The 22,039-nt window shown below is 37.2% G+C and overlaps 1 protein-coding gene and 2 pseudogenes across 1 annotated transcript in view; all 3 read right to left on the reverse strand.

Moving 5' to 3' along the window:
* Positions 1-2,399: 2,399 nt before the first annotated feature.
* LOC138147479 (DNA endonuclease RBBP8-like) lies at positions 2,400-3,563 on the reverse strand (annotated as a pseudogene).
* Positions 3,564-3,575: 12 nt separating this feature from the next.
* Positions 3,576-4,776, reverse strand: LOC138147478 (DNA endonuclease RBBP8 pseudogene; annotated as a pseudogene).
* The window catches only part of LOC138147447 (solute carrier family 15 member 2-like), an 87,835-nt gene continuing 70,524 nt past the window's right edge, over positions 4,729-22,039 (reverse strand). Inside the window, exons 17-23 of the mRNA XM_069069964.1 lie at positions 21,738-21,902; positions 17,390-17,436; positions 12,522-12,632; positions 12,216-12,312; positions 10,800-10,946; positions 10,391-10,495; positions 4,729-4,940 (exon numbers count right to left, since the gene is read on the reverse strand). Of these exons, the coding sequence (XP_068926065.1) occupies positions 4,779-4,940; positions 10,391-10,495; positions 10,800-10,946; positions 12,216-12,312; positions 12,522-12,632; positions 17,390-17,436; positions 21,738-21,902 (834 nt within the window). The 3' untranslated portion in view covers positions 4,729-4,778. The remainder of the gene's footprint in view (positions 4,941-10,390; positions 10,496-10,799; positions 10,947-12,215; positions 12,313-12,521; positions 12,633-17,389; positions 17,437-21,737; positions 21,903-22,039) is intronic.

The following is a 22,039-nucleotide window of genomic DNA, read 5'->3' on the forward strand; positions in this document are numbered from 1 at the left end:
GGGCAGGGAAGAAATTCAGATTCCCATTCCCATAACAATATTCATCAAAGATAGTGGTCATAGAAGATGTTCTTAATGTGGGGATAATGATTTCCAGGGTCTGTGAACTTGGATGGAAAAAAAATAATTACATCTTGATTTTCATTAACCTCCAAATGAAACTTAGTATTTAAGCATTTATAAAAAAAAATTTTTTTCTGAGATGGAGTCTATGGGTTTCACCTTTCTGTCTAAAGTGTCTAAACAAAAAAAGCTAGGAATTTCTGGTCTATAGTTTTCTTTATTAGCTTTATCCCTCATAGTTTCAGTATTAGGACCATATTTTTCTCATAAAAAGAATTTGGTAGGACATTTTATTTCTCAGTTATTGAGAGTAATTTGTATAGAACATATATATTCATTGCTCTTTAATTGTTTTTACTAAAATTCATCTTTAAATACATCTAGATCAAGTCTTTTCTTTGATAATTTCTTTATAGCTAATTCAATTTATTTCCTAAGATTAGGTCAATTGGGATATCTATTTCAAATTCTGTCAATTTGAGTACTTTTATGTTTTTGTAGTTATCATCCCTTTTCATAGAAATAGATTGTAGATGTACACACACATACTCTGCCTATATTATAATGACCTAGCTAAACTTTATGTTTTCACTTTTGCTAGCATATAATTGAATATAGCAGATTCTTTTTTTTTTTTTTTTTACTTTTGGAGGGCAATTGGGGTTAAGTAACTTGCCCAAGGTCATACGGCTAATTTTTTTGTCTGGGTGCTAAATGTTTGAGGCCAGAACCAAACTCGGGTCCTCCTGACTCTGGGGCCAGTGCTTTACTCACTGAGCCACCTAGCTGCCCCTGAATATAGTAGATTCTGAAATTTTCTTTTATTTCTCCTTTGTTCATTGTTAGTTTACCGCTCCCCCCCTCCTGCCCCCTTTTGGATAAGTAAAGGTTTGTTATTTTGTTAGTTTTTCCCCAAAAACTAATTTTTAATTTCATCAATACTCCACTCTGGTCGTTGTTGTTGTTTTTTAACTATTTCTTCTACAATTTTCAAGATTTCCTCTTGGTGCTTCTCTTTTGTTTGTTCATTTGTTGATTCTCTAGTTTTTGGAATTGTATATCCAGTTCATTAATTCCCTTTGTCTGGTTTTGTTAATGTATGTTCTTTCTTCTGAGGACTGCTTTAGCTGCATTCCATAAATTTTGATATGTTTCTTCTTAATTATCTTTTTTTTCACCTTTCCAATTATTTCTATGACTTGTTTTTTAACCCATTCATTTTTTTCAGTATTTCTTATTAAATCTTCATTTAGGCTTGTATTTTTTGCTTATGTCCCATGAATTAATTACTTTTATTGTGTCACAGTTAGTAATATTTCTGTTTTTGAAATTATCTATAATTTCCTTGTGCCCTTTTTACATGATTTATTTTTCAGGCACAATATAATGTTGAGAAATAGGCTTTTTTTTTAACAATCTCATTCAAGAGAAACCTAGTCTTAAAATCTAGGTTCTTCAAAATTTTCAGGTTCATGTCTATATGTTATTTTTTTATTTATATTTTTAATTATCTAGTTCTATGGGAGGAAAATTAAAGTCTCCTAAAATTATTATATTGCTTTCTATGTACTTTTGCAATTTAGTTTACCTTGACCTTATAATTTATATGCTGTGGCATTTGTTACATGTGTTTAATATGTATATTCATTGTTTGTGGCATGATATAGTTTGAGCATGATATAGTTTCTCTATCTTGATAATGCAATGCAAATTTTTATTTTTGTTTAATCTGATAGCACAATTATAATGCCTGCTTTTTTGGGAAGCAATGAGAAATGGTAAATTTGTTTCCAGATTTTCATATTATTTTGTGTCTTTATTTTTAGATGTTCTTGTCAGGTTTTTTTTTTTCTTATCAACTCTGCTCTTCTCTTTCAATTTACTGAATAGTTTAATCCATTCATATTTAAGTTTATGAATGTCTGGTTTGGTTTTTCCTCCATTTATTTCTAGCATATTGAGTTTTATTCCTTTCCTCTTTTTATGTCCTATTCACATTCCAGGTTATGATTATTTTGGGGGTTTTTTTTGTTTGTTTTTCCCACCATCATATCCTATTATAAATATTTCATCTTTTTATCCCTCCTTCCCAAAGGAAAAAGATGTCAAAAGAAAGGAAATTAAATCAAGAGTACTTATTTATAGTTGTACTCATATAAAAGTGAGGTTCAAGAAATGTCCATTTCCTCTACCCCATCTTCCACACTTGTATTATCTTCTCTTGCAGTACCCCAATTACTGGAAATAATAAGTTCTTTCTCCCCATCATTCCTTCATTGTGTATTCTTTCATTTTTTTTTTGCTTTTCTCTTTAAATTAAATCAAACTAAAGTAAGTATTTTTACCATAATTTTTATTATATTTAGATATTACCAAACAAAAAGGATAATATCCACCCCTTTAAGTTACACAGTGCAAAACAGAAATACCTCATTGTTTCAAAGGTGCAAAGTCAAGAAAAAATGTGAATGCACAATAAATGTACTCAAAATTATTTTAAATAATATTTCCTGATACATTGTATTTAAATGATATATAAATCGGGTTATAGCAGATTTGGGAGGGCAAGAAATCAGTTTTTATTCCAACTTTAACTATAAATAAATGAGGAATTTTGTTCGGGCTCCTTTTGCAATTTCCTCAATATCTATGTCTTCTGTTCTTTGCTTTTTGGAAAAAACATTGCATTGTAAGGCTGCCGCGTTTTGGGACGTGGACAAGGATCAAAATCTTCCTTAATGTACCCTCTGTCCACACAAGTCTGAGTTGAAGGAAATCCAACTTCCCAGAAATTTTCAGGTGTGTTAGGAGGAATATAGCAGAAACGATGTCTTAAACAGGAGGCTAGTTTCTTTTCTTTCTTCTTCTGGAATATCTGCATAATAAATTTCACATTCTTTACATGTGTGTCCAATCAATTTTCTCCTCTCTTCCTTTTTCCATACCACCTCAATGTGAGGGAAATTTTGCAATGTGGTCTTTCTTTCGTCATCTTTAAAATAAGGCTCCACAAATGCTTTTTGTTTGACTTTATCAGGTATATCTTCATGACTGTTTAGTTTCTTTGCAGTGACAGATAATTCTTCATCTTCTACTGGGAGATTTTCTTCTGGCTCACACAATGGAAAACTATCTGCCAAATAGGATTCATATTCTTCACGTGTTGTCTGATCAAACAATTCTGATAAGCTATCATTCACTTTTCTTTCTTGTTTTGGATTTTTCTCTCCCTTCTGCTCCTGCTTCTTGATTTTTAAAAGCACAGTTTCACTAATCCATGTCCATAGTCTCGCCTCCTAATCTTGATTGACTACCATCCTTTGCATCTATTACAGTAATTTCCATTTTATATTGGGGAAAGATCTGCTGCTGGGTCTATACTCCACTGGATATTTTTAAGGATGATTTATCTTTATTATCTTGTAGAGCTTGTGCTTTAGTTACTCTACAAGGATTTAACTGAAGGACTGAGGCAAGTTCACAATCTCTATGTCCCATTCTTCCTTTCACCTTTATTGGCTCATAACCACCAGTAACCTCGTTTCCTTGGCTTTTTTCTTGACATGAATAGTTAAAAAGAGATCAGATAGATCCAGGGGCTTATCCATTACAGAGTCTCCATTGATGGAAGGATGAATATCCCCTTGGAAAGGAAAAGCATTTTCTTTATCAAAAGAGGTTTGGGGACAATGTTCACTTTCTTCTTCAATCTTCTTCCTTTTGGCTCCTCTCCCTCCCAGTGGTTTCAATGGCACAAAAAGATCATTTTGTTCAGTAGTTTCATTTTTTGGATTATCAGTCTCAACCTCTGTACTTATTGATTATTTTATACTCTTTCTCACAAGAATTTGCTTAACGGAAGAAGAATGATCAATAACAGTGCTTCCTTGAGAACCAAGATTAAGGCATGTGACATGGTTGGTGTCTTCAGATTTTGATCTATGTTTCTATGGTCTAGAATTAGAAGTATTGGTGAGGGAATTTGTTTTGAGATGGGACCTTTTCCCAACCTCTAAAAGAGAAGGGGACAAGCTTGTATTCAAACCTAAGCTATTTTTCACATTAGAAGCAGCCCCCCAAAAAACAGAAGAAGATGCCCAAGAAGCCCAGTCAACTTCTGGTGGAGTCCTTGAAGAGGAATCTGAAAATCTCAAACTATCTTCATTATTTTTTGCAGATTCCTGAAAAGGTTGTTTCTTTTGCTCTGCTTCCTGATGGTGCAGTTCTTCACTGAGAGGATTCAAAGCACTTTGAGAGTCAGATTCTTCTTGAACACCAAGTCCAAGTGTTTCAGCAACAACTGCAGCTAAGTTAAAAGATGATTTCTCAATGGGATAACAGTTGGTATCTTGTATATTGGTCATAGGTGAAAGTGCTTGATCACAAGTGTCTGCTACAAGAATTTCACTTTCATAGTGGTTTTGCTGTAGTTGAGTTGAAGACTTCAGATCTTTTGCTAATTCATTTGTACATAAAGGGTGCTCCAAATCAGTATGGGTTTGCTCTATATATTGGACATGTAGGTTTTCCTTCTTTCTTCATAATTGGTTAAGTCCAGGAAATGAGAAAGTCAATATTGGTGAATGAGGGATAACTTCCTCCTCAGGCTCTGCCAAGCCTTCAACTAGAGAGAGACAGTTTCCATCTAGGAATGCCATATGGGACTGACAGAATAAGGGATTAGGTCCAGAGAACAGGAAAAAGGTCCAAGAGGTTTAGAGCTGCTGGGTCACAAGGAGATCCCCAGTTTCTGCTTCAGGAAATTCCTTCTGGTTTTTCTTCTTTCCCTGATTTGTGGGGATGTAATAGTAGCCCATAATGGAGAAGATGAAGCAGACAACAAACAGGAGTCCAGAAAAGAAGATGAATTCAATCCACTAAGAAAAGAACAAAAACTCGTTAGAAAACACAGCCATAGGGAGTAGAAACAAGATATCTGTGCTGCTCCGGCTCCCACCCCTTCCAATTCATGTAAAAGGTGTCTCTGAACAAACTTTGGAGCTACCAAACCCACAAAATCACACAGAGAAGCTAACTTCCCGCTAAGGACAGCCTGGCAGGCCGGCAGGAATTGGCTACTGCAGCGCTCTAGGAGCTGACCCCAGCACCCCCACCTAATCCCCCACCCCCCACCGCAAGAGGAGGTTTTAGCTCCAGGGCATCCTGACCAGCAGCTGGCTGGAGCGACTTCAGATCACCAGCAGCTGTGGCAGTTTCCAGAATTATCAACACATAGATGCTAAGGACAAAGTGAGAGGTCAGTGCAGTGTGGACTTTGGGATGCAGTAGTTGGGAGTGCAGTAGACCTTCACCACCCCCACCACCACCCCGGGGGCGAGAAGCTGCTGAGGTGCCCCCGTGCAGCCGCCACCACGTGGCAGCTTCAGCTCCTAGCCTGCAGACTGTAGGGGGACCAAGCGTCCAGTCTGAGGGGTAATCACTCTTGCTTTAACCTGCTTGGATCTGGATTTCAGTCTAGGGTGGAAGATCTCGGGTGCGTGACCAGATTGCCAGGGCACATGGAGACTTCAGAGAGGGCACCCAACTAATACCTTCGGCAGCTGAGAAAACCCCAGCATTTGGGACAAAGTTCCCTGTCTGGTGGCAGACACTTTTCCTACTATGGCAAAAAGCTCAAAAGGCAAGTAATTGAGTGGCAACATGATCAGGCAAAGGAAGCAAACCAAGCAGAGCAATCCAACTTTACACTCCTATTTTGGGGACAAAAAGGAACAAAGCATGAAATAGGAGGAAGACAGTGAAGTCAGAACTCCTGCACCAAAAGCTTCCAAGAAAAATACAAGTTGGTTACAAGCAAAAGAGGACCTTAAGAAGGATTTGAAAACCAAATAAGAGAAGTGGAGGAAAAATTGGGAAGAGAAATGAGAATGATGCAAGAAAATTATGAAATGAGAATCAACAACCTGACTGAAGAAAATAACACCTTAAAAAATACACTGACTCAAATGTCAAAAGAGGCTCAAAAAGGCAATGAGGAGAAGAATGCCTTAAAAAGCTGAATTTGCCAGATGGAAAGAGAATCTCAAAAGCTCACTGAAGAGAATCATTCCTTCAAAATTAGATTGGAGCAAATGGAAGCTAGTGACTTTATGAGAAATCAAGATACTATTAAACAGATCCAAACAAATGAAAAAATAGAAGGCAATGTGAAATATCTCATCGGGAAAACCACTGACCTGGAAAATAGATACAGGAGAGATAATTTAAAAATTATTGGACTTCCTGAAAGCCATGATCAAAAAAAGAACCTAGAAATGATCCTTCAAGAAATTCTCAAGGAAAATTGCCCTGATGTTTTAGAACCAGAGGGCAAAATAGAGGTTGGAAGAATCCACTGATCACCTCTTGAAAAAGATCCCATGGGGCGGCCAGGTGGAGCAGTGAGTAAGAGCGCCGGCCCTGGAGTCAGGAGATCTGGGATCGGTTCTGGCCTCAAATACTTGGCACCCACAAAAAATAACTGGCTGTGTAACCTTGAGCAAGTTACTTAACCCCAATTGCTTTAAAAAAAAGAAAAAAAAAGAAAACTCCTAGGAATATTATAGCCAGGTTCTGGAATTCCCAGATCAAGGAGAAAATATTACAGACAGCCAGGAAGAAACAATTTGAATATTGTGGAAACACAATCAGTATAAAACAGGATCTGGCAGCTTCTACACTGAGGGATCGAAGGGCTTGGAATATGATATTCCAGAGGCCAAAGGAGCTGGGATTAAAACAAAGAATCACCTACCCAGCAAAACTGAATATCATGTTTCAGGGGAAAATATGGTCATTCAGTGGAATAAAAGACTTTCAAGCATTCTTGATGAAAAAAACAGAGTTGAATAGAAAATTTAACATTCAGATACAAGAAGCAAGAGAAGCATGAGAAGTTAAACAGGGAAAAGAAATCATAAGGAATTTATCAAAGTTGAACTATTAGCATTCCTACATGGAAAAACAATAATTGTATCTTATGAAACTTTTCTCAGTATGAGAATAATTGAAAGGAATAGAAATGTATATATATATATGTATATATATATATATATACACATACATATATGTCTATATTGGAGGGCATATGGGCATGTGGATACATATGTGAATGTGTGCATATATGTGTACAGGTATACGTAGAGGGCACAGGACTAATTTAATAGGAAGGGATGATACTTAAAAGGTGAAATTATGAGGTGAGAGAGGAATATAATGAGAGGAGATGGGGAGAGACAGAATGGGGTAAACTATCTTATATAGAAGAGGCAAGGGAAATGGTTACAATGGAGGGAAAGAACAGGAAGGCAAAAGGGAATGGGTCAACCTTATTCTCATTGAATTTGGATTAGGGAGGGAAGGACATACACACTAAATAGGGTATCTCACCCTAAAGGAGAGTAGGGGGGAAGGGTATGAGACGGGGGATGATGGAAGGGAGGGCAGGTTGGGGAGGAGGGAAGTTGGAAGCACCCAGTTTTGAAAAGGGTCGGGATCAGAGTAGAGAATAGAACAAGTGGGAGGTGATATAGGAGGGAGGGAAATATAGTCAGTCTTTCACAATATATCTACTATGGAAATGTTTTGCATAGCTCCACATGTACAACCTATATTGAATTGCTTATCTTCCCAGTAAGGGTGGGTGACAAGGGGACAAGGGAGGAAGAGAATGAATCTGGAATTCAAAGTTTTTAAATCAAATGTTTAAATACATACATACATATATATATATATATATATATATATATATATATATATATACTGTTATCAAAATTATTTTACATGTAACTGGGAAATAAGATATACAGGCACTGGGGCACGGAGATCCACCGTGCCCTACTGGAAGGTTGGAGGGGGTATGGGAGAAGATATAGGAGAGAGCAGATTGGAAGAAGGGATATCCAGTGGAATCGCTATTTTGGGGTGGTGGATTGGGAAAAAACAGGGAGAAAATTTGCAACTCAAAATCTTGCAGAAATTAATGATGTAAATTAGAAGTTAACAAAGCACTTGATTAAAAAAAAAGAAAACGCAGTTATAATAGACATTGTGGTGAGGTGTATGGGAGGAGTAATCAAGGAAAATGGGGAGAGCCCAGGAAACAAGCTAATTCCCATCTTGGTTCCATAGGAAACCAAGTAGATATCTGGACAAAGAATGATTCCTAGAACCCCAACCTGGATGTCATGGGGAAGACGCAGTGAGAATGGTTCTCATAACTGTACATAGCAGTGATCTGCAATCTTTTCCTTCTTTTCTATGTGTATGAAAATGCCCATTTTATTTCATGTTTTTAAGTTTGGAATAAAAATAAATGAATTTTTAAACAAAGAATGGTTCTCAAAGTGGCAAGTGAAAAGGCTAGTACTACCAGCTCATTTCTCTAACAGAAAACACCTGTCTGAAAAGGAGACCAGGCCTTCTCCATCAGCAGGCTTTCTGCCCTCCTGCTGTGGAGGCAATCAATAGGGCACTTCTCAGGACCGATGTTGGTTTTCTGTCTCAGCTCCAGTTTTTTCATGAGTAAAAAGTTATCCCTCCTTCTGACAGGGATTCTGGGAAGATGAAAGTTCTATGAACTCTCAGAAAAAGGTCTCCATAATATTAGTTGCCTTTACTGGGTTCAAAATAAGAGAAAATGATACTAAAAATCTATTTGGAGACACCTAATTTAGAGATAGGACAGCTAAGTGGCACAGTGAATAGTGTGCAAGGCCTGGAGTCAGGAAGATTCATCTTTGTGAATCCAAATCATGTGACTGGGCAAGTCACTTAACACTGATTGCCTCAGTTTCCTCATCTGTAAAATAAGCTGGAGAAGGAAATAGCAAACCACTCCAGAATCTTTGCCAAGCAAACCTCAAATGGGATCAGGTAGAGTCAGACATGACTGAAATGACTAACAACAATTTGGATGTAACAAACTTCCTGAGCATTGACAGTCACTCACCTTCGACAGGAGTAGGTGAAAGCTGTGGAAATAACTTTAAGGGAGGCTTTTAAGATCAGGGAGACTCTTATCTCTGCTCTTAGAGATGGGAAATCTTTGCTAAAACCATGGGACTAGAGAAGCTGGGCTCTCCTGGCTCTTGGATTCTGTTTTTCTATTCTATCGCAAAGACATCTAAAGCTATCATGATTCATGTCCTTAGGAAGCATATAGCTTATTTAGATTCATGTAGTGATGGGTAGAAAAAGAGGTATGAGAATCCTAGAGTTCAGCCCCAAACTCTAACTGCATTTCCACACTTCTGTTTCATGGCTATCCTAACTGTACAGAACAGATACAGTTGTACAGAACACTTTAGAATGCCTATTTTCCCTCCCTATGAGACAAAAATTGTGAGATGATGCTCATGATCCTTTAACATATCCTTCAACACAAAAATCTCCTTTTTCAGCTTTGTCCCTAACTCAAATTATGCATGTGTAAATAGATATACATATATATATATATACACATATGCATCTATAGTTATATATGCATATATATATCATACATATTTATATATACATATACCTATATATGCATATGTATACTTATATGTGTGAATATATAAATGAATTTGACAACCCTCTATTTTATACCCAGTTTGGATTTTGGAGAATAGTAGAGAGAAGGTAGGACACCTACCTAGACACACACAAGAACCTGGTATAGTGAGAAGTAATACAGTGTTAAGCGCAAAGCGTGTGGAATTTGGAGTCAGAAGACCTGAATTAAAATCCTCCTTCTGTCAGTCATGAACTGTTTGATCTCGGATGAGTCAGTTGGATAAGATGCTACTCTGTGCCTAGGTTTTGTCATTTATAAAATGAGGATAGTTGTACTACCTACCTTTTAGGGTTATTACAAGAAAATAATGACTATTTTTATCACACAACAAGTGAAGGACAAAACGGGGTTTGTCTCCAAAGTGTGGCCCCTTAGCCCTTTGCCCATGCTACACATGACTCTTCTATTTTTGAAACTGCTCACACAAGGAAGGACAAACTGATCTCCATATCTCGTGAGAAAGACTTGCCCCATCTCAGTTGCCAAGCCATTTCTGCTCACCCCCACCTCAGTCACTATGAGTAATGGCAGTGTATGGGTGATGCAACCCTCAGGTTTCTATCCCCTGTCACCATCCTGATGCCCACCCCACAATCTTGTTTAAGGTAAATTCATCTGACTAGGATGAACCCATGGAAGCCCACATCACTGAGTAGAGACTTCTGTGTATAGTCCTATGTAACATAATGCAGAACTTGCTGAGGCTCAAGCATTAGAGAACAATACTATAATTTTAACCAGAACACCATGGCCCAGAATTTGGAACTTTACCTGTATCAGAAAAACAGACTTTGCCACAATGAGCACAATAAAGTTTCCTATGGAGACTGTCAGCAGCCGGGCTGCCTGTAGCACTGACTTCATGCTGGGAGGAGCCTGGAAAGGACATAAGGCAATGATGTAAACAAGGAAGCTGCAGTGCTCCTGGGGCCTCTGTCTCAAACAGACTAGATAAATGGCTGCCTTGATTTGGTTTTGGCTTATATTTGGTGAACTGTCCCCAAAGCCAGACCCTAGAAGCTTTATTAAGGCAGCTCTGCATAGAGCTGGCTTTCTGTGCAGGGTCACAGATAAGAGAAAGGGGATTTGGCTGGGGAAGCTTCAGTTTTCAGGATCATCAACTCTGACTTCCCAATTTGTTCCTCTCAATTCCCATGAGGCAGCTGCTAGAAATGCTTACCTCAGTGTAAGTGAATTCAAAGCTGGTGACAGAGAACATGACCTCCCCAGCTGTGATAAGCACATACTGTGGCATCTGCCACAAGATAGACACCTTGTTGGCTGGAATATTCTTGGTTTTCCAGGCCCAGGGGCCTTTTCCAGATTTCTACAAAGGAGGAGAAAGGAGACACATCACTTCACTATCCCAATAACACACATATATCCAGCATCAATGGATAGTGCTCTGCCTCAACTTTGTAGAGGGGATAATGTTTAATTCATCAGATATCTTCTTCTCCAGGGTCACAGTGATGCTGAAGCAGATAGAGGAAGCACTTAGTCATACTATGTAAGCAAAACAATAATTTGGCAGAAATAGAGGAAATGAATTACTAGATCTACTCCAACTTAGAATTTCTAGTCTTGTGAAGGGTGAGAGATGAGTAATGTGCCAGAGACAAGGTGTCCGAGCTGGGATTCAAACTCAAATGTATCTAGAATCCAAATCTATTGCTCTTCCTGTGTCTCTCCAAGTATATTGGTTGAATGCCATATGTTGAAGGTACAGGGGTACCATGTTGTTAGGTTGTTGTTAGGTCCTATTCCTGTTGCTCTGGTCATGGTGAGGTTGCTCAGTTATTTTCAGTCATGTCCTACTCTTTGTGACCCCATTTGGGGTTTTCTTGGCAAACATACTGGAGAGGTTTGCTTTTTCCTTTTCCAACTCATTTTACAGATGAGTCAAGTGAGACAAATAGGTTTAAGTGACTTGCTCAGGGTCACACAGCTAGTAAGTGTCTAAGGCTGGATTTAAACTCAGGAAGATGAGTCTTCCTTACTTCAGCCCCAGCACTCTATCCACTGTGCCCCCTAGCTGCCCCATGGTGCCTCCTCATGGTAAGGAGCTTAAATTTATTTATTTTAGGATGTACCCCCCAGCTTCTTTTTTTTTAGATTCTCTAATGGAATTTAAAGCTGGAGGGGATCGCAGAGATCATCTTGTCCAATAATTCTCTAGATGAGGAAACTGATGTCCAGCGATTAAAAAAAAAAATTGTGTCCTAGGTCTCACATGTAGAAAGCAACAGAGACAGTATTTAAAGCCAAGTCCTCTGACTCCAAATCGAATATTCTTTACACTATACTATATTGCCTCACTGAGTCACATTGAAACACAATAGGGAATCCTCCCCACCTCCCACCCCCTAGATAAAAGGGGAAAACAATCACAAGCACACCATGGGGACCAAGATGATTGTTCCACTTTTTTGGGGGGCCCTCTATGTCTTGGGGTGGGTAGCAAGAAAGCTGTGTGAAGATGCCTAAGCTGTGTATCCCACATTCAGCCTTAGCTGCCTGGCACCCGTTTATTTACTGACCACGACTCAAGGACCAATGATAACGTGCCCTCACTATTGGGGAGATGGCAGCTCACCTTAACAATAAAAACTGTATATGCTGCACCAAAGTCAAGCAGGCCCAAGTCTAGGAAGAATTTCTCATCTTCTGTCCTGCATGGCACATAATGGTATCTAAGGGGTGAAGGGAAAGGAGAACATAGGATTAGACAAACCATACTCTGCTCTCCAGGGAGAACAGTATCGCCATGGTTATCAGAATGGTTGAGAACAGAGCTGGCAACTGCCTGGAAAACCGGAAGCTGGCCATACAGTGAAACCTGTGAAGCATTATACAAATATCCTACCCCTCAGATAAATACCTTTGAGGTGAAAGTACTTACTCTCCCCTTTCCAAAATCCTGTAAGAAGAGACACTATAGTTTTCACCGACAGTGACAATGTTGCCTTTGCCCAGGGAGATATTCACTTCCTTGTCCAAAGTGTTAACAAATCTGTAAGTGGGGAGAAGAGCAGTGAGTTATAGCATCAGGCAAACTCTCACTAACATAGAAATAGAATCTGTGATCCTCTAAGAAACCAACCTGCTTCACCAAGTGATGCCAGAGTAATCTCACATTTTTTTTAGGAAGGAAGGAAACAAGCACATACTTAACCCCTATTAAGTGCCAGGAAGTGGGCTAAGCAATTTACAAATATTACCTCCTTTAATCTTCACAACAACCCTGGGAGTTAGGTGCTATTAGTATCCCCATTTTATAGTTATGGAAACTGAGGCAGAGATCAAGTGATTTTCCCAGAGTCACACAGCTAGTAAATATCTCAGGCTGGATTTGAACTGAGGTCTTCCTGACTACAGGTCTAGTATCCATTGTGCTGCCTAACTATCTGGTATGTAGCAAATATGTTGGTTAAGAGATTTGAGATCCAAAGAGATCAATAGGTTAAAAATACAGCATAGGCTAAATCTAACAAGATGAAATTTAAATAAGCACAAATAAAACAGAACTCTGCACTTAGGTTTATAAAACAATCCATTTATAAAACAATTCTGTGTACACACACAGAATGAAATATAATGACTTCATGTGGCGAAAAAAGAACTTAAGAGGTTTAGTGGACTATGAGCTCACTATGAATGAACAGTGTGATGCAATGTTAGGTTGCTTTAGCACAAGTATCATGAACATAATAAGGAAGGAGACATCACCCTATTTTTGTGCTGATCAGACCACTTCCCCTGTAGTGTTCGATTCTATACCCTTACAGTTTAGAAGGAACAATAACAAGCCAGAGTGTGTCAAGGGGAAGACAACCAAGATGGTGAGGAAATGTGAAACCATGTCATTGAGGATTGGTCAAGAGAATCAGTGACACTTAGCATGGGAAAGAGAAAATATACGGGAGTGATGATACCTGTGTTCCAAGAGTTGAACAACTGTAACACGGACAAGCTGGAGGGCTCTGTCCTCTGCTCCCTCAGAGGATGCCAGTGACTCCCTTATCACCAAGGCCAAAGGCCTTTTCTCAGTCCCTCATTCCCCTTGACCTCTTTGATCATTTTAACTGTATTGATCAGTGGCTCCTTCCTGGATCTGCTCTCTTTCCTTGGCTCAAATAGATCGTATTATCCTGAATCTCCTCTTACTTCTCTGATCTATTTCTATGACTTCTTTGCTGGATCCTCTTCTTAACTAACCCCCTAATGTTGCTATTTGCCATCTTTTGTTATAGGCTGTATTCTCTTGTCTCTATACTGTCTCTCGTTGATTTCATTCATTCAAACAACTACAATTATTATCTCCATGCAGCTAAACTCCTCCTTTCCTAAATTTCATACTCGTATCTCAGACTAAATTTAAGACATACTTACCTTGATGTCTCATTGATGCCTCCCAACCAATTTTTCTGCTTCTAATTTCATCAATTTTGCACTATTGCTAGATTAACCTTTCTCAAGCATGAATTTGACCATGTCCCTTCTCTGCTCAAATCCCTTCAATTGCTCCCTATTTCCATTCAAGGCCCTCCATAGTCTGCCTACATTCTGTCTTTCCAGTCTTATAACTACTACTCTCTTTGACATACACTATGTACCAATAAAACTAGACTACACATAATTTCCCTCCTATGCCATCCCTCCATGAAGACTTCTGCAACCCTCAATTCCATTCCACCCTCACTGGACCTTACATAGCAACTTCTTTGTACTTTTTTTAGTTACTAATGATAAATTATTTTGAATTATTTTTGTCAATGCATTATTATATTCCTTTAATAGATTGTGAGTCCCATGAAGACATGGACTACATTTTATTTTAGATAGATTTGTGTATGCACTCACACAAATACACATACACATGTCTACTGCATGCATATGTAACACATATATACATATGTAAATTATATCTCTACATAAAATCTGGCCAACTTAGCACAGTGTTTTGCACATACTTATGTATGAAGATATGTGTATGTAATGGAAATGCAAATTTAAAGATCTTCCCTGCCCCTAGGCTAAAGTGAACCTGGAGCCTGGGGTGGGAGGCTTGTTTTTCAGTAGATACTTTTTGATTGGCCAGTGGGTCCAGAAGGTTGTTACATTCTCTGAGCTAGGAGAAGGCTATATAAACCCTGATTTGAGGCTTTGTTTGGGGGCTCACTTTGAGAAGTGTTCTGTGATTTGATCAGATGAGACTCTGGGAAGCCATTGTTGAGAGCCCCCTGGCTTTGAAAAACCCAGATGTTGATTTGGTATGGATGAAATGGTTGGACAGTTTGGAAATCTGTCTACTTGATCTGTTTCTCTGTCTTGATAATTCTGTCTGTATATTCTGAAGTTTGGGGTGCTGACCTTTTTCCCCTGAACTAGGTAAACAACACATATTTGACTGATTAAAGTAAGCTTATTAACCCATTTTGAGTTGCTTTCCTTTAACAAAGCAGATCTAAGAACCTGTGTTGGCAGACACCCTGGGGATGCTGGGGTGCTTTCTGCTACAGTGTAGCATGTATATAGACATGTAACATGCATATATACATGTAACAGAACACTGCTAGAGCAGCATTCTGTACAAAGTAGTTGTGTGTATATAGCTATATATGTGTAACATATATATTTATACATGTCGCAACATACATATGTGGTGTGTGAAAGATAAAAAGACTGAGGAAACAAAGGTTCAAGCTTCTAAGCATCTCAATTTATTAATCAATGCATGACAACTGCATAACAAATAGGAACCAGACCTCCTCAACTTAGGGATGAAGCCTGAATACATGGGGAGATAGATTTTTATGCATTAAAAACAATCAAATAAAACCAATTAATTAAAAGAAGACAATTAACCAGGATTCAAAATTAGGTAATCTGATTTCTAATTGGAAGAGAAATTAAGGTCTTTCCAGGTTGGGAGGAAGAGAGCAAACAAGTGGAATTCCTTGCATATATATATATATATATATATATATATATATATATATATATATACACATACATGCATATATATAGATTTATATCTATATATGTAGTAGAACTTTGTGCTAGACAGATCAGATTTTTTGTATATACATATATACACATACACATATAAACACACACATAAATACATGCATATATACACACACATAAAATGTGATCTGCATAGGACAGAGTTTCACGCATAGTTACTGTTCAATTAATATTTGCTGAGGTTACAGTTGACGCACCACTGTGATTGATTTCAGAGATCCAAACTAGTATTGTAGGGATCTTAGATTTAGATCTTCAAGACCATAAGACCATCTAGTCCAACACCCTCATCTTGCAGAAGAGAAAAATGAGACCTTGAGGAGTAAAATGATTTTTGCTCAGCATCACACAGGTAGCGACCAAGGCAGCATTTGAGATGACTCCAGGGCCATTTCTATTGCACCCACCAATTCTCTCCTAGGGCGATGAGTGGAAGATTTTCAGCTTGACATAAGAAAAACTTTCCAAATAGGCCTTTCTAAACGAATAATTAGTGAATTTCCCTTTGCTAGAAGTGTTTAAGTGATCATCACTTGGCAGAGATGTTATAGAAAAGTTTTGAGCCTTGCGTATATGTTGGACTTGATGATCTCTCAAGTCTTTTATAATTCTTGGACTCTATGATGCTTACCAAGGCCCTTGATGTACCTCTCCAGGGTACCTATCAATTGCTCTCCCTTTTCGATGAGAAACAGACAAACTGAGGAAGGAGAGATGCAGACATCAGGGCACAGGGGCCTCCAGACTGGGCTCTGTCATGACCTCTCTAGGACATTTCATAGGGAAAGGTAGTGTTGGACTCAAGGCTAAGGAGAGTTGGGTTCAAATTCCACCACAAACACTTCCTATAGATAAGTCATTTAAGAACCATTCAGAGTCTTGGTTTCCTTATCTGTAAAGTGAGGGTGCATCTAAGTGGCTCAGTGGATAGAGCACTGGGCCTGGAGTCAGGAAGATGAGTTCAAATCCGACCTGAGACACTAGCTGTGTGACCCTAGGCAAGTCACTTGACCCTGTTTGCCTCAGTTTACTCATCTATAAAATGAGTTGGAGAATGAAATGATAAACCACTCCAGTATCATCTGCTGAATGGAGTCATGAATATTCGGACATGAATGAAACAACTGAACAACAACCAAAAGAGTGAAGATAATAATACTTGCATTACATACCTCATAGGATTTTTATAAGTAAAGTATTTTAGGGACATAGTGTTGTACAGCAGAAACCAGCACTGGATTAAGCATCGAAGGAAGACCTGCAATCAGATCTCTGTCCTGTCTGTGGGATCCTGGGTGAGCCATTTGAACTTTGGGGGCCTATGCTTCCTCGCCTTCAAAACATGACGGCTGAACTACACAACCTCTAAGTTCTCTTCCTGCCTTTTAGTTCTGACTTTCCTATCCTTTTATTTTCCAGGGACATATCTGTTGATTATTATGCTACAGACAATTCCTGTATTTTTTTTGGAGGGGGGAAGGCAAGGAAATTGGGGTTAAGTGACTTGCCCAAGGTCACACAGCTAGTAAGTGTGTCAAGTGTCTGAGGCCGGATGTGGACTCAGGTCCTCCTGACTCCAGGGCAGGTGCTGTATTCATTGCACCACCTAATTGCCCCTGCTGCAGACAATTCAGAAGAGATCACCCCTGCTTAGCACAGAACCCTGTGGCTTGTCTACCTGCACCCCTACAGATGAGATTCAGAACATGCCCCTGGGTGCCAGGATTCCATCATACACACCTCACAGCTGCCATTCCATTGATTGGTTTGGTTCCCATGTCTTTCATCTATAACAAATAAAAAAGAAGGAAGTTTATTTAGGTGGGTACGATCTTCAAACTGCAGTATGATGAGGAATTGTTTTTAAATGGTTTAGCAAAACTAGCCAAAATATAGGGAAAGGCTTGACATGTAGTAGTCCACACCTGTATGTAGTAAAGGAGTGGCTTGCAAAGAAATCTGGGAGGGAGGGTGCCTTATAATAAAACTATTATAATAAAATGCATAATAAGGGTTTAGGCAGGCAAGTCAGCACTCACAGGCATGAAGCACTCCTTTAACTAAAACATAAAAGCCCTTGTAACAAATAAGGCTAGCCAAGCCAAAAAACAAGTAACACCCCCCACACATATACGTACACAATGGCCTCATCTGAAAATGTATGTGTTATTATGCATCTCTAATAAGAGATGGGAAACGTGATTCGTCATCAATCTTCTCAAGTTCTGACTGGTCATTGATCAGTAATATTAATTCTTTCAAAGTTGTTTTTCTTTACAATGCTGTAGTAGTCAGTATTTAAATTGTTCTCCTTGTTTATTCACTTCACTCTGTATCAGTTCATGCAAATCTTTTCAAGTTTCCCATTCCTTTCTCAATATCCAATGGCACAATAATATTCCATCATATTCATATGTCTTAAGTTGTTCATGCATCTCCCAAATGATGGGCATCTGCTTTGTTTTCAGTTCTTTTCCACAACAAAAAATGCTACTACATTTTTGCACATGTGGGTTCTTACCCTCTTTCTTTCATCTCTTTGAGGCATAAGCCCTGTACTGGTATTGCTAAGGGAAATGGTACATAGTGTTTAGTGATTTTTTTGGTTATAGTTTCAAATTGGTTTCCAGAATGGTCCAATTCACACTCCATCAATGCAATGGTACATTAGGGGTTTGTTTCCTAAAGCCCTTCAGGAATTGCTATTTTCCTTCTTTGTCATTTTCACCATTTTGATGGATGTGAGGTAGAGCTTCATTGTAGTTTTTATTTGCATTTATCTTATTATTTGTTATTTGGAGTATTTTCATATTGTGTTAGCAGTTTACCTTTCTTTGAAGAACCATTTATTCATATCCTTTGGCCATTTATCTAGTGAGATTCTTATGTGTTTATAATAATTCCACATATTATATTGTTTATAGAATATATATAACAATTCTAAATATTGTATCATATGTGCATATTTATGTTTGTTTTATATATAAATACACACATGTATATTGCAAAAATTTCTTCTCAGTTAACTGCCTTCTAATTTTAACTAAATTGATTTTTTGTAAATGATTTTCAATTTTATGTAATCAAAATTAATTATCCTTTTGTCTCCTGTGATTTTTTCTATCCTTTCTTTTGCCAAAGAGTTTATCTTAACCACAGCCATGACAGATATCTCCTTCCCTACTCCTTGAAACTGTTTATGATATGACCTTTTATACCTAGGTCAGGTATCCATTTGGGACTTACTGTAATAAATGGTGTATTATATTGGTTTGAACCCAATTTCGACTAGTCTGCTTTACAGGTTTTTTGGTAGTTTTTGTTAAATATTAAATTCTTAACCCAATAGTCAAGTCTTTGGGTTTATTGAAATTTATGCCACTGTGTTTGATTGCTTCTGAATACTTACCTGTTCCACTGATCAACAGTTCTATTTTTTAAACCAGTATCAAATATTTTTTATGATTAATGCTTTGCAGTATACTTTGGTGCTGTTTTGGCTCCCCCTTCCTTCCCATTTTATTTATTTATTTGCTTTTGGGGGGAGGGCAGGGCAATTGGGGTTAAGTGACTTGACCAAGGTCATACAGCTAGTAAGTGTTCAGATTTTAACTCAAGTCCTCCTGACTCCAGAGCTGGTGCTCTATTCACTGCACCAACTAGCCATCCACTCCTTCCCATTAAAAAAAAAATTATTTCCCTTGAAATTCTTGGCTGTGTGTACCTCAAGCTGAATTATGTTATTTTGGTACTTTGATTGGTGTAGCACTGAACAAGTTAATTAATTTAGGTAATACTGTCATTTCTATATTATTGGTTCTATCAAACCATGAACAATCAATATCTGTCTAATTATTTAAGTCCATTTTTATTTCTGCAAAGATTTCATTTATGGTCATATAACTCCTGTCCGTGTCTTGGTAGTTGGACTTCTGGGTATTTTATATATTCCATAGTTATTTTGAGTGGAATTTATTTTTCTTGGTCTGCTAGGTTTTGTTATTAATTGTTTCAATTAATGTAACTCTAGGGTTCTTTAAGTAAATAATCATATCATCTGCAAAAAGTGATAATTTTGTTTGTGCTCATTTTTTCAAATTATTTTTCTTGCCTTATTGACATAGCTAGTAATATTTAAAACAATATCAAATAATGGTGAAGTAAACATATATGCTTTATTTCTGATTTGATTAGACAGACTTTTTGCATTTCTCCATTATAGATAATGCTAGCTCCTAAGTTTTAGACATATACTATTTTAAGCATATATATACTGTTTTAAGTATGTATATATATATATATACTATTTTAACTATATATAAGTTGCTGTAGAGAAAGTAACCATCAACAAGCCCACTTGTTCCTTTACTTTTAAATATTTTTCTGCATCTATTGATATAATCATGAATTTTTATTAGTTATTGTTATTAATATTTTCCATTATGTTTATAATTTTCCAAATACTCAACTAGTCCTGCCTTCCTATATAAATATAAAGTGGTCATAGTATATAACCTTTTTGATATTTTTACATCCATACTCATTAGGGAAATTGGTCTAATTTTCTTTCTGTGCCTTATTTCTCCCTGATTTAGATACCAAGACCATAATTTGTCTCATGGAAGGAGCTTCAAGAGTTCACTTTAAAAAATTATAGAATACTAAATTTAATTGTTCTTTGAATATTTGATAGAATTCATGTGTATCTATCTGGCCATGGAATAATTTTTCTTTTGTATTATCTCTATGACTTGTTCATTGTTTTTGTTTGGTTTTGGTTTTTTAGATTGGGTCATTTTTTGTTCTTCTAATCTGAGTAATTTATGTTTTTGTATATATTCATTCATCTTATCAGTTTTGGTGGCATATAATTAGACAAAATCGTTTCTAATGATTTCCATTTATTTCTCATTCATTTGTTCTTAATTCTTCTTTTTCTATTTCTAACTAGATATTTGGTTTTATTTCTTTTAAAGGAAAAACCAGATTGGCTAGTGTTTTGTTAGTTTTTTAAAAGCAGCTCTTAGTTTATAATTTTAACTCTAAGTTATAAATTAAAGGATTTTTCTGTTTTCAATTTTATTCTTTCATTTTAGAATTTTTATTTTATGCTTGTTTGGGGTTTTTGTTGCTATTAATTTGAAGTTTTCTCACAGTTTTGTTTCAGTTACATGCAAAAATTCATTGATATAGTCTCTCTCTTTTGTTGATGAAAGTATTGAGATATAAAACTTCCCCTAAAAACTGCTATAGTTGCATCTCAAACGTTTTTCTAGGTTTCTTGACTTCCAGGTTTGCATTTAAAAGAATCTACTTAGCTCTGGTCTTTTAAATAGAAATGCTCAAAATTCCTCTTGTCTATTTAAGGTCCACTTCCACCCGTAAGAGTATATTCAGTTTTTCTTGGCAAGTTATTCTTTACTGTAAATGTTAATCTTTAAATATAACATATTTAAATATTTTATTTAAATATGATGTATTTAAAGATTTTCTTTATATTTTCTTTTCTTAAAGATTTTTCTTTACCATAGTTGCAGTAGTCTTGTGTGATCCTAACTGTAATTTCTTGGTCCTTGAATTCTTTCCTTTTGCCTATTTATTGTATTTTTTTAATTTGGAAGCTTTAGATTTAGGCTATAGCATTCCTGAGTATTTTCATTTTGGAATTTCTTTCTGGAGGTGATTGGTATATTCATTCTATTTTCACTTTCTTTTGGGCAGTTTTCACTTATGATTTCCAAACAAAGAGTATTCAGGTTTTTATCTGGTTATGGTTTTCAGAGTTGGGTAAACTGTCTGAATTACCCAGATAACAGTCCAATACTTTAATTCACTCTGTGTTGTGCAGACTTGACCAATGCAAACTTGTCAGGGAAGAAGATATACATTATAAATCATTGATTGACTCAATCAATAGTGAATCAATGAATTCATGAATTAAATTTCCCAGGCCCTGTGAAGCCAGCCTCCCAAGAGACACAATGCCTATCAGCTGCCCCTGCCAATGTATTAATACACTAGTCACCTCATATCTCTAGGACTTCAGTATGCCCATGAGGGAGGGTATAGTGGATGTCTTAGTCCTCACCAGAATGCTGGAGACTCTGTTTCCATCTCCATGAATGACCAAGCTGTATAGGTTCTTCTCCTCCACCACATGTTCATTTCTGAAAGATGCACTACTAGACTGTAGCTGAAACTGGAAACGTTGGCTCTCAGTGTTCAGAAGGAGTTTGGAATATTTTGGTGTTTGCTGTAGAGAAAGCAACCATCAACTCATTAGGTTTTCCACTTTTATTCCCTTCTGGGTTTCATGTGAATATGAAAGGATGAGGAAAAAGGGTACTGAGCAGGGTGCATAGATCTGCACAAATGGCAAAGGCAGTTTGT

Source organism: Petaurus breviceps, unplaced genomic scaffold (genome assembly GCF_028583685.1).
Source record: "Petaurus breviceps papuanus isolate PSGF00001 unplaced genomic scaffold, PetGlider_PUasm1.0 90792, whole genome shotgun sequence".
NCBI lineage: Eukaryota > Metazoa > Chordata > Mammalia > Diprotodontia > Petauridae > Petaurus > Petaurus breviceps.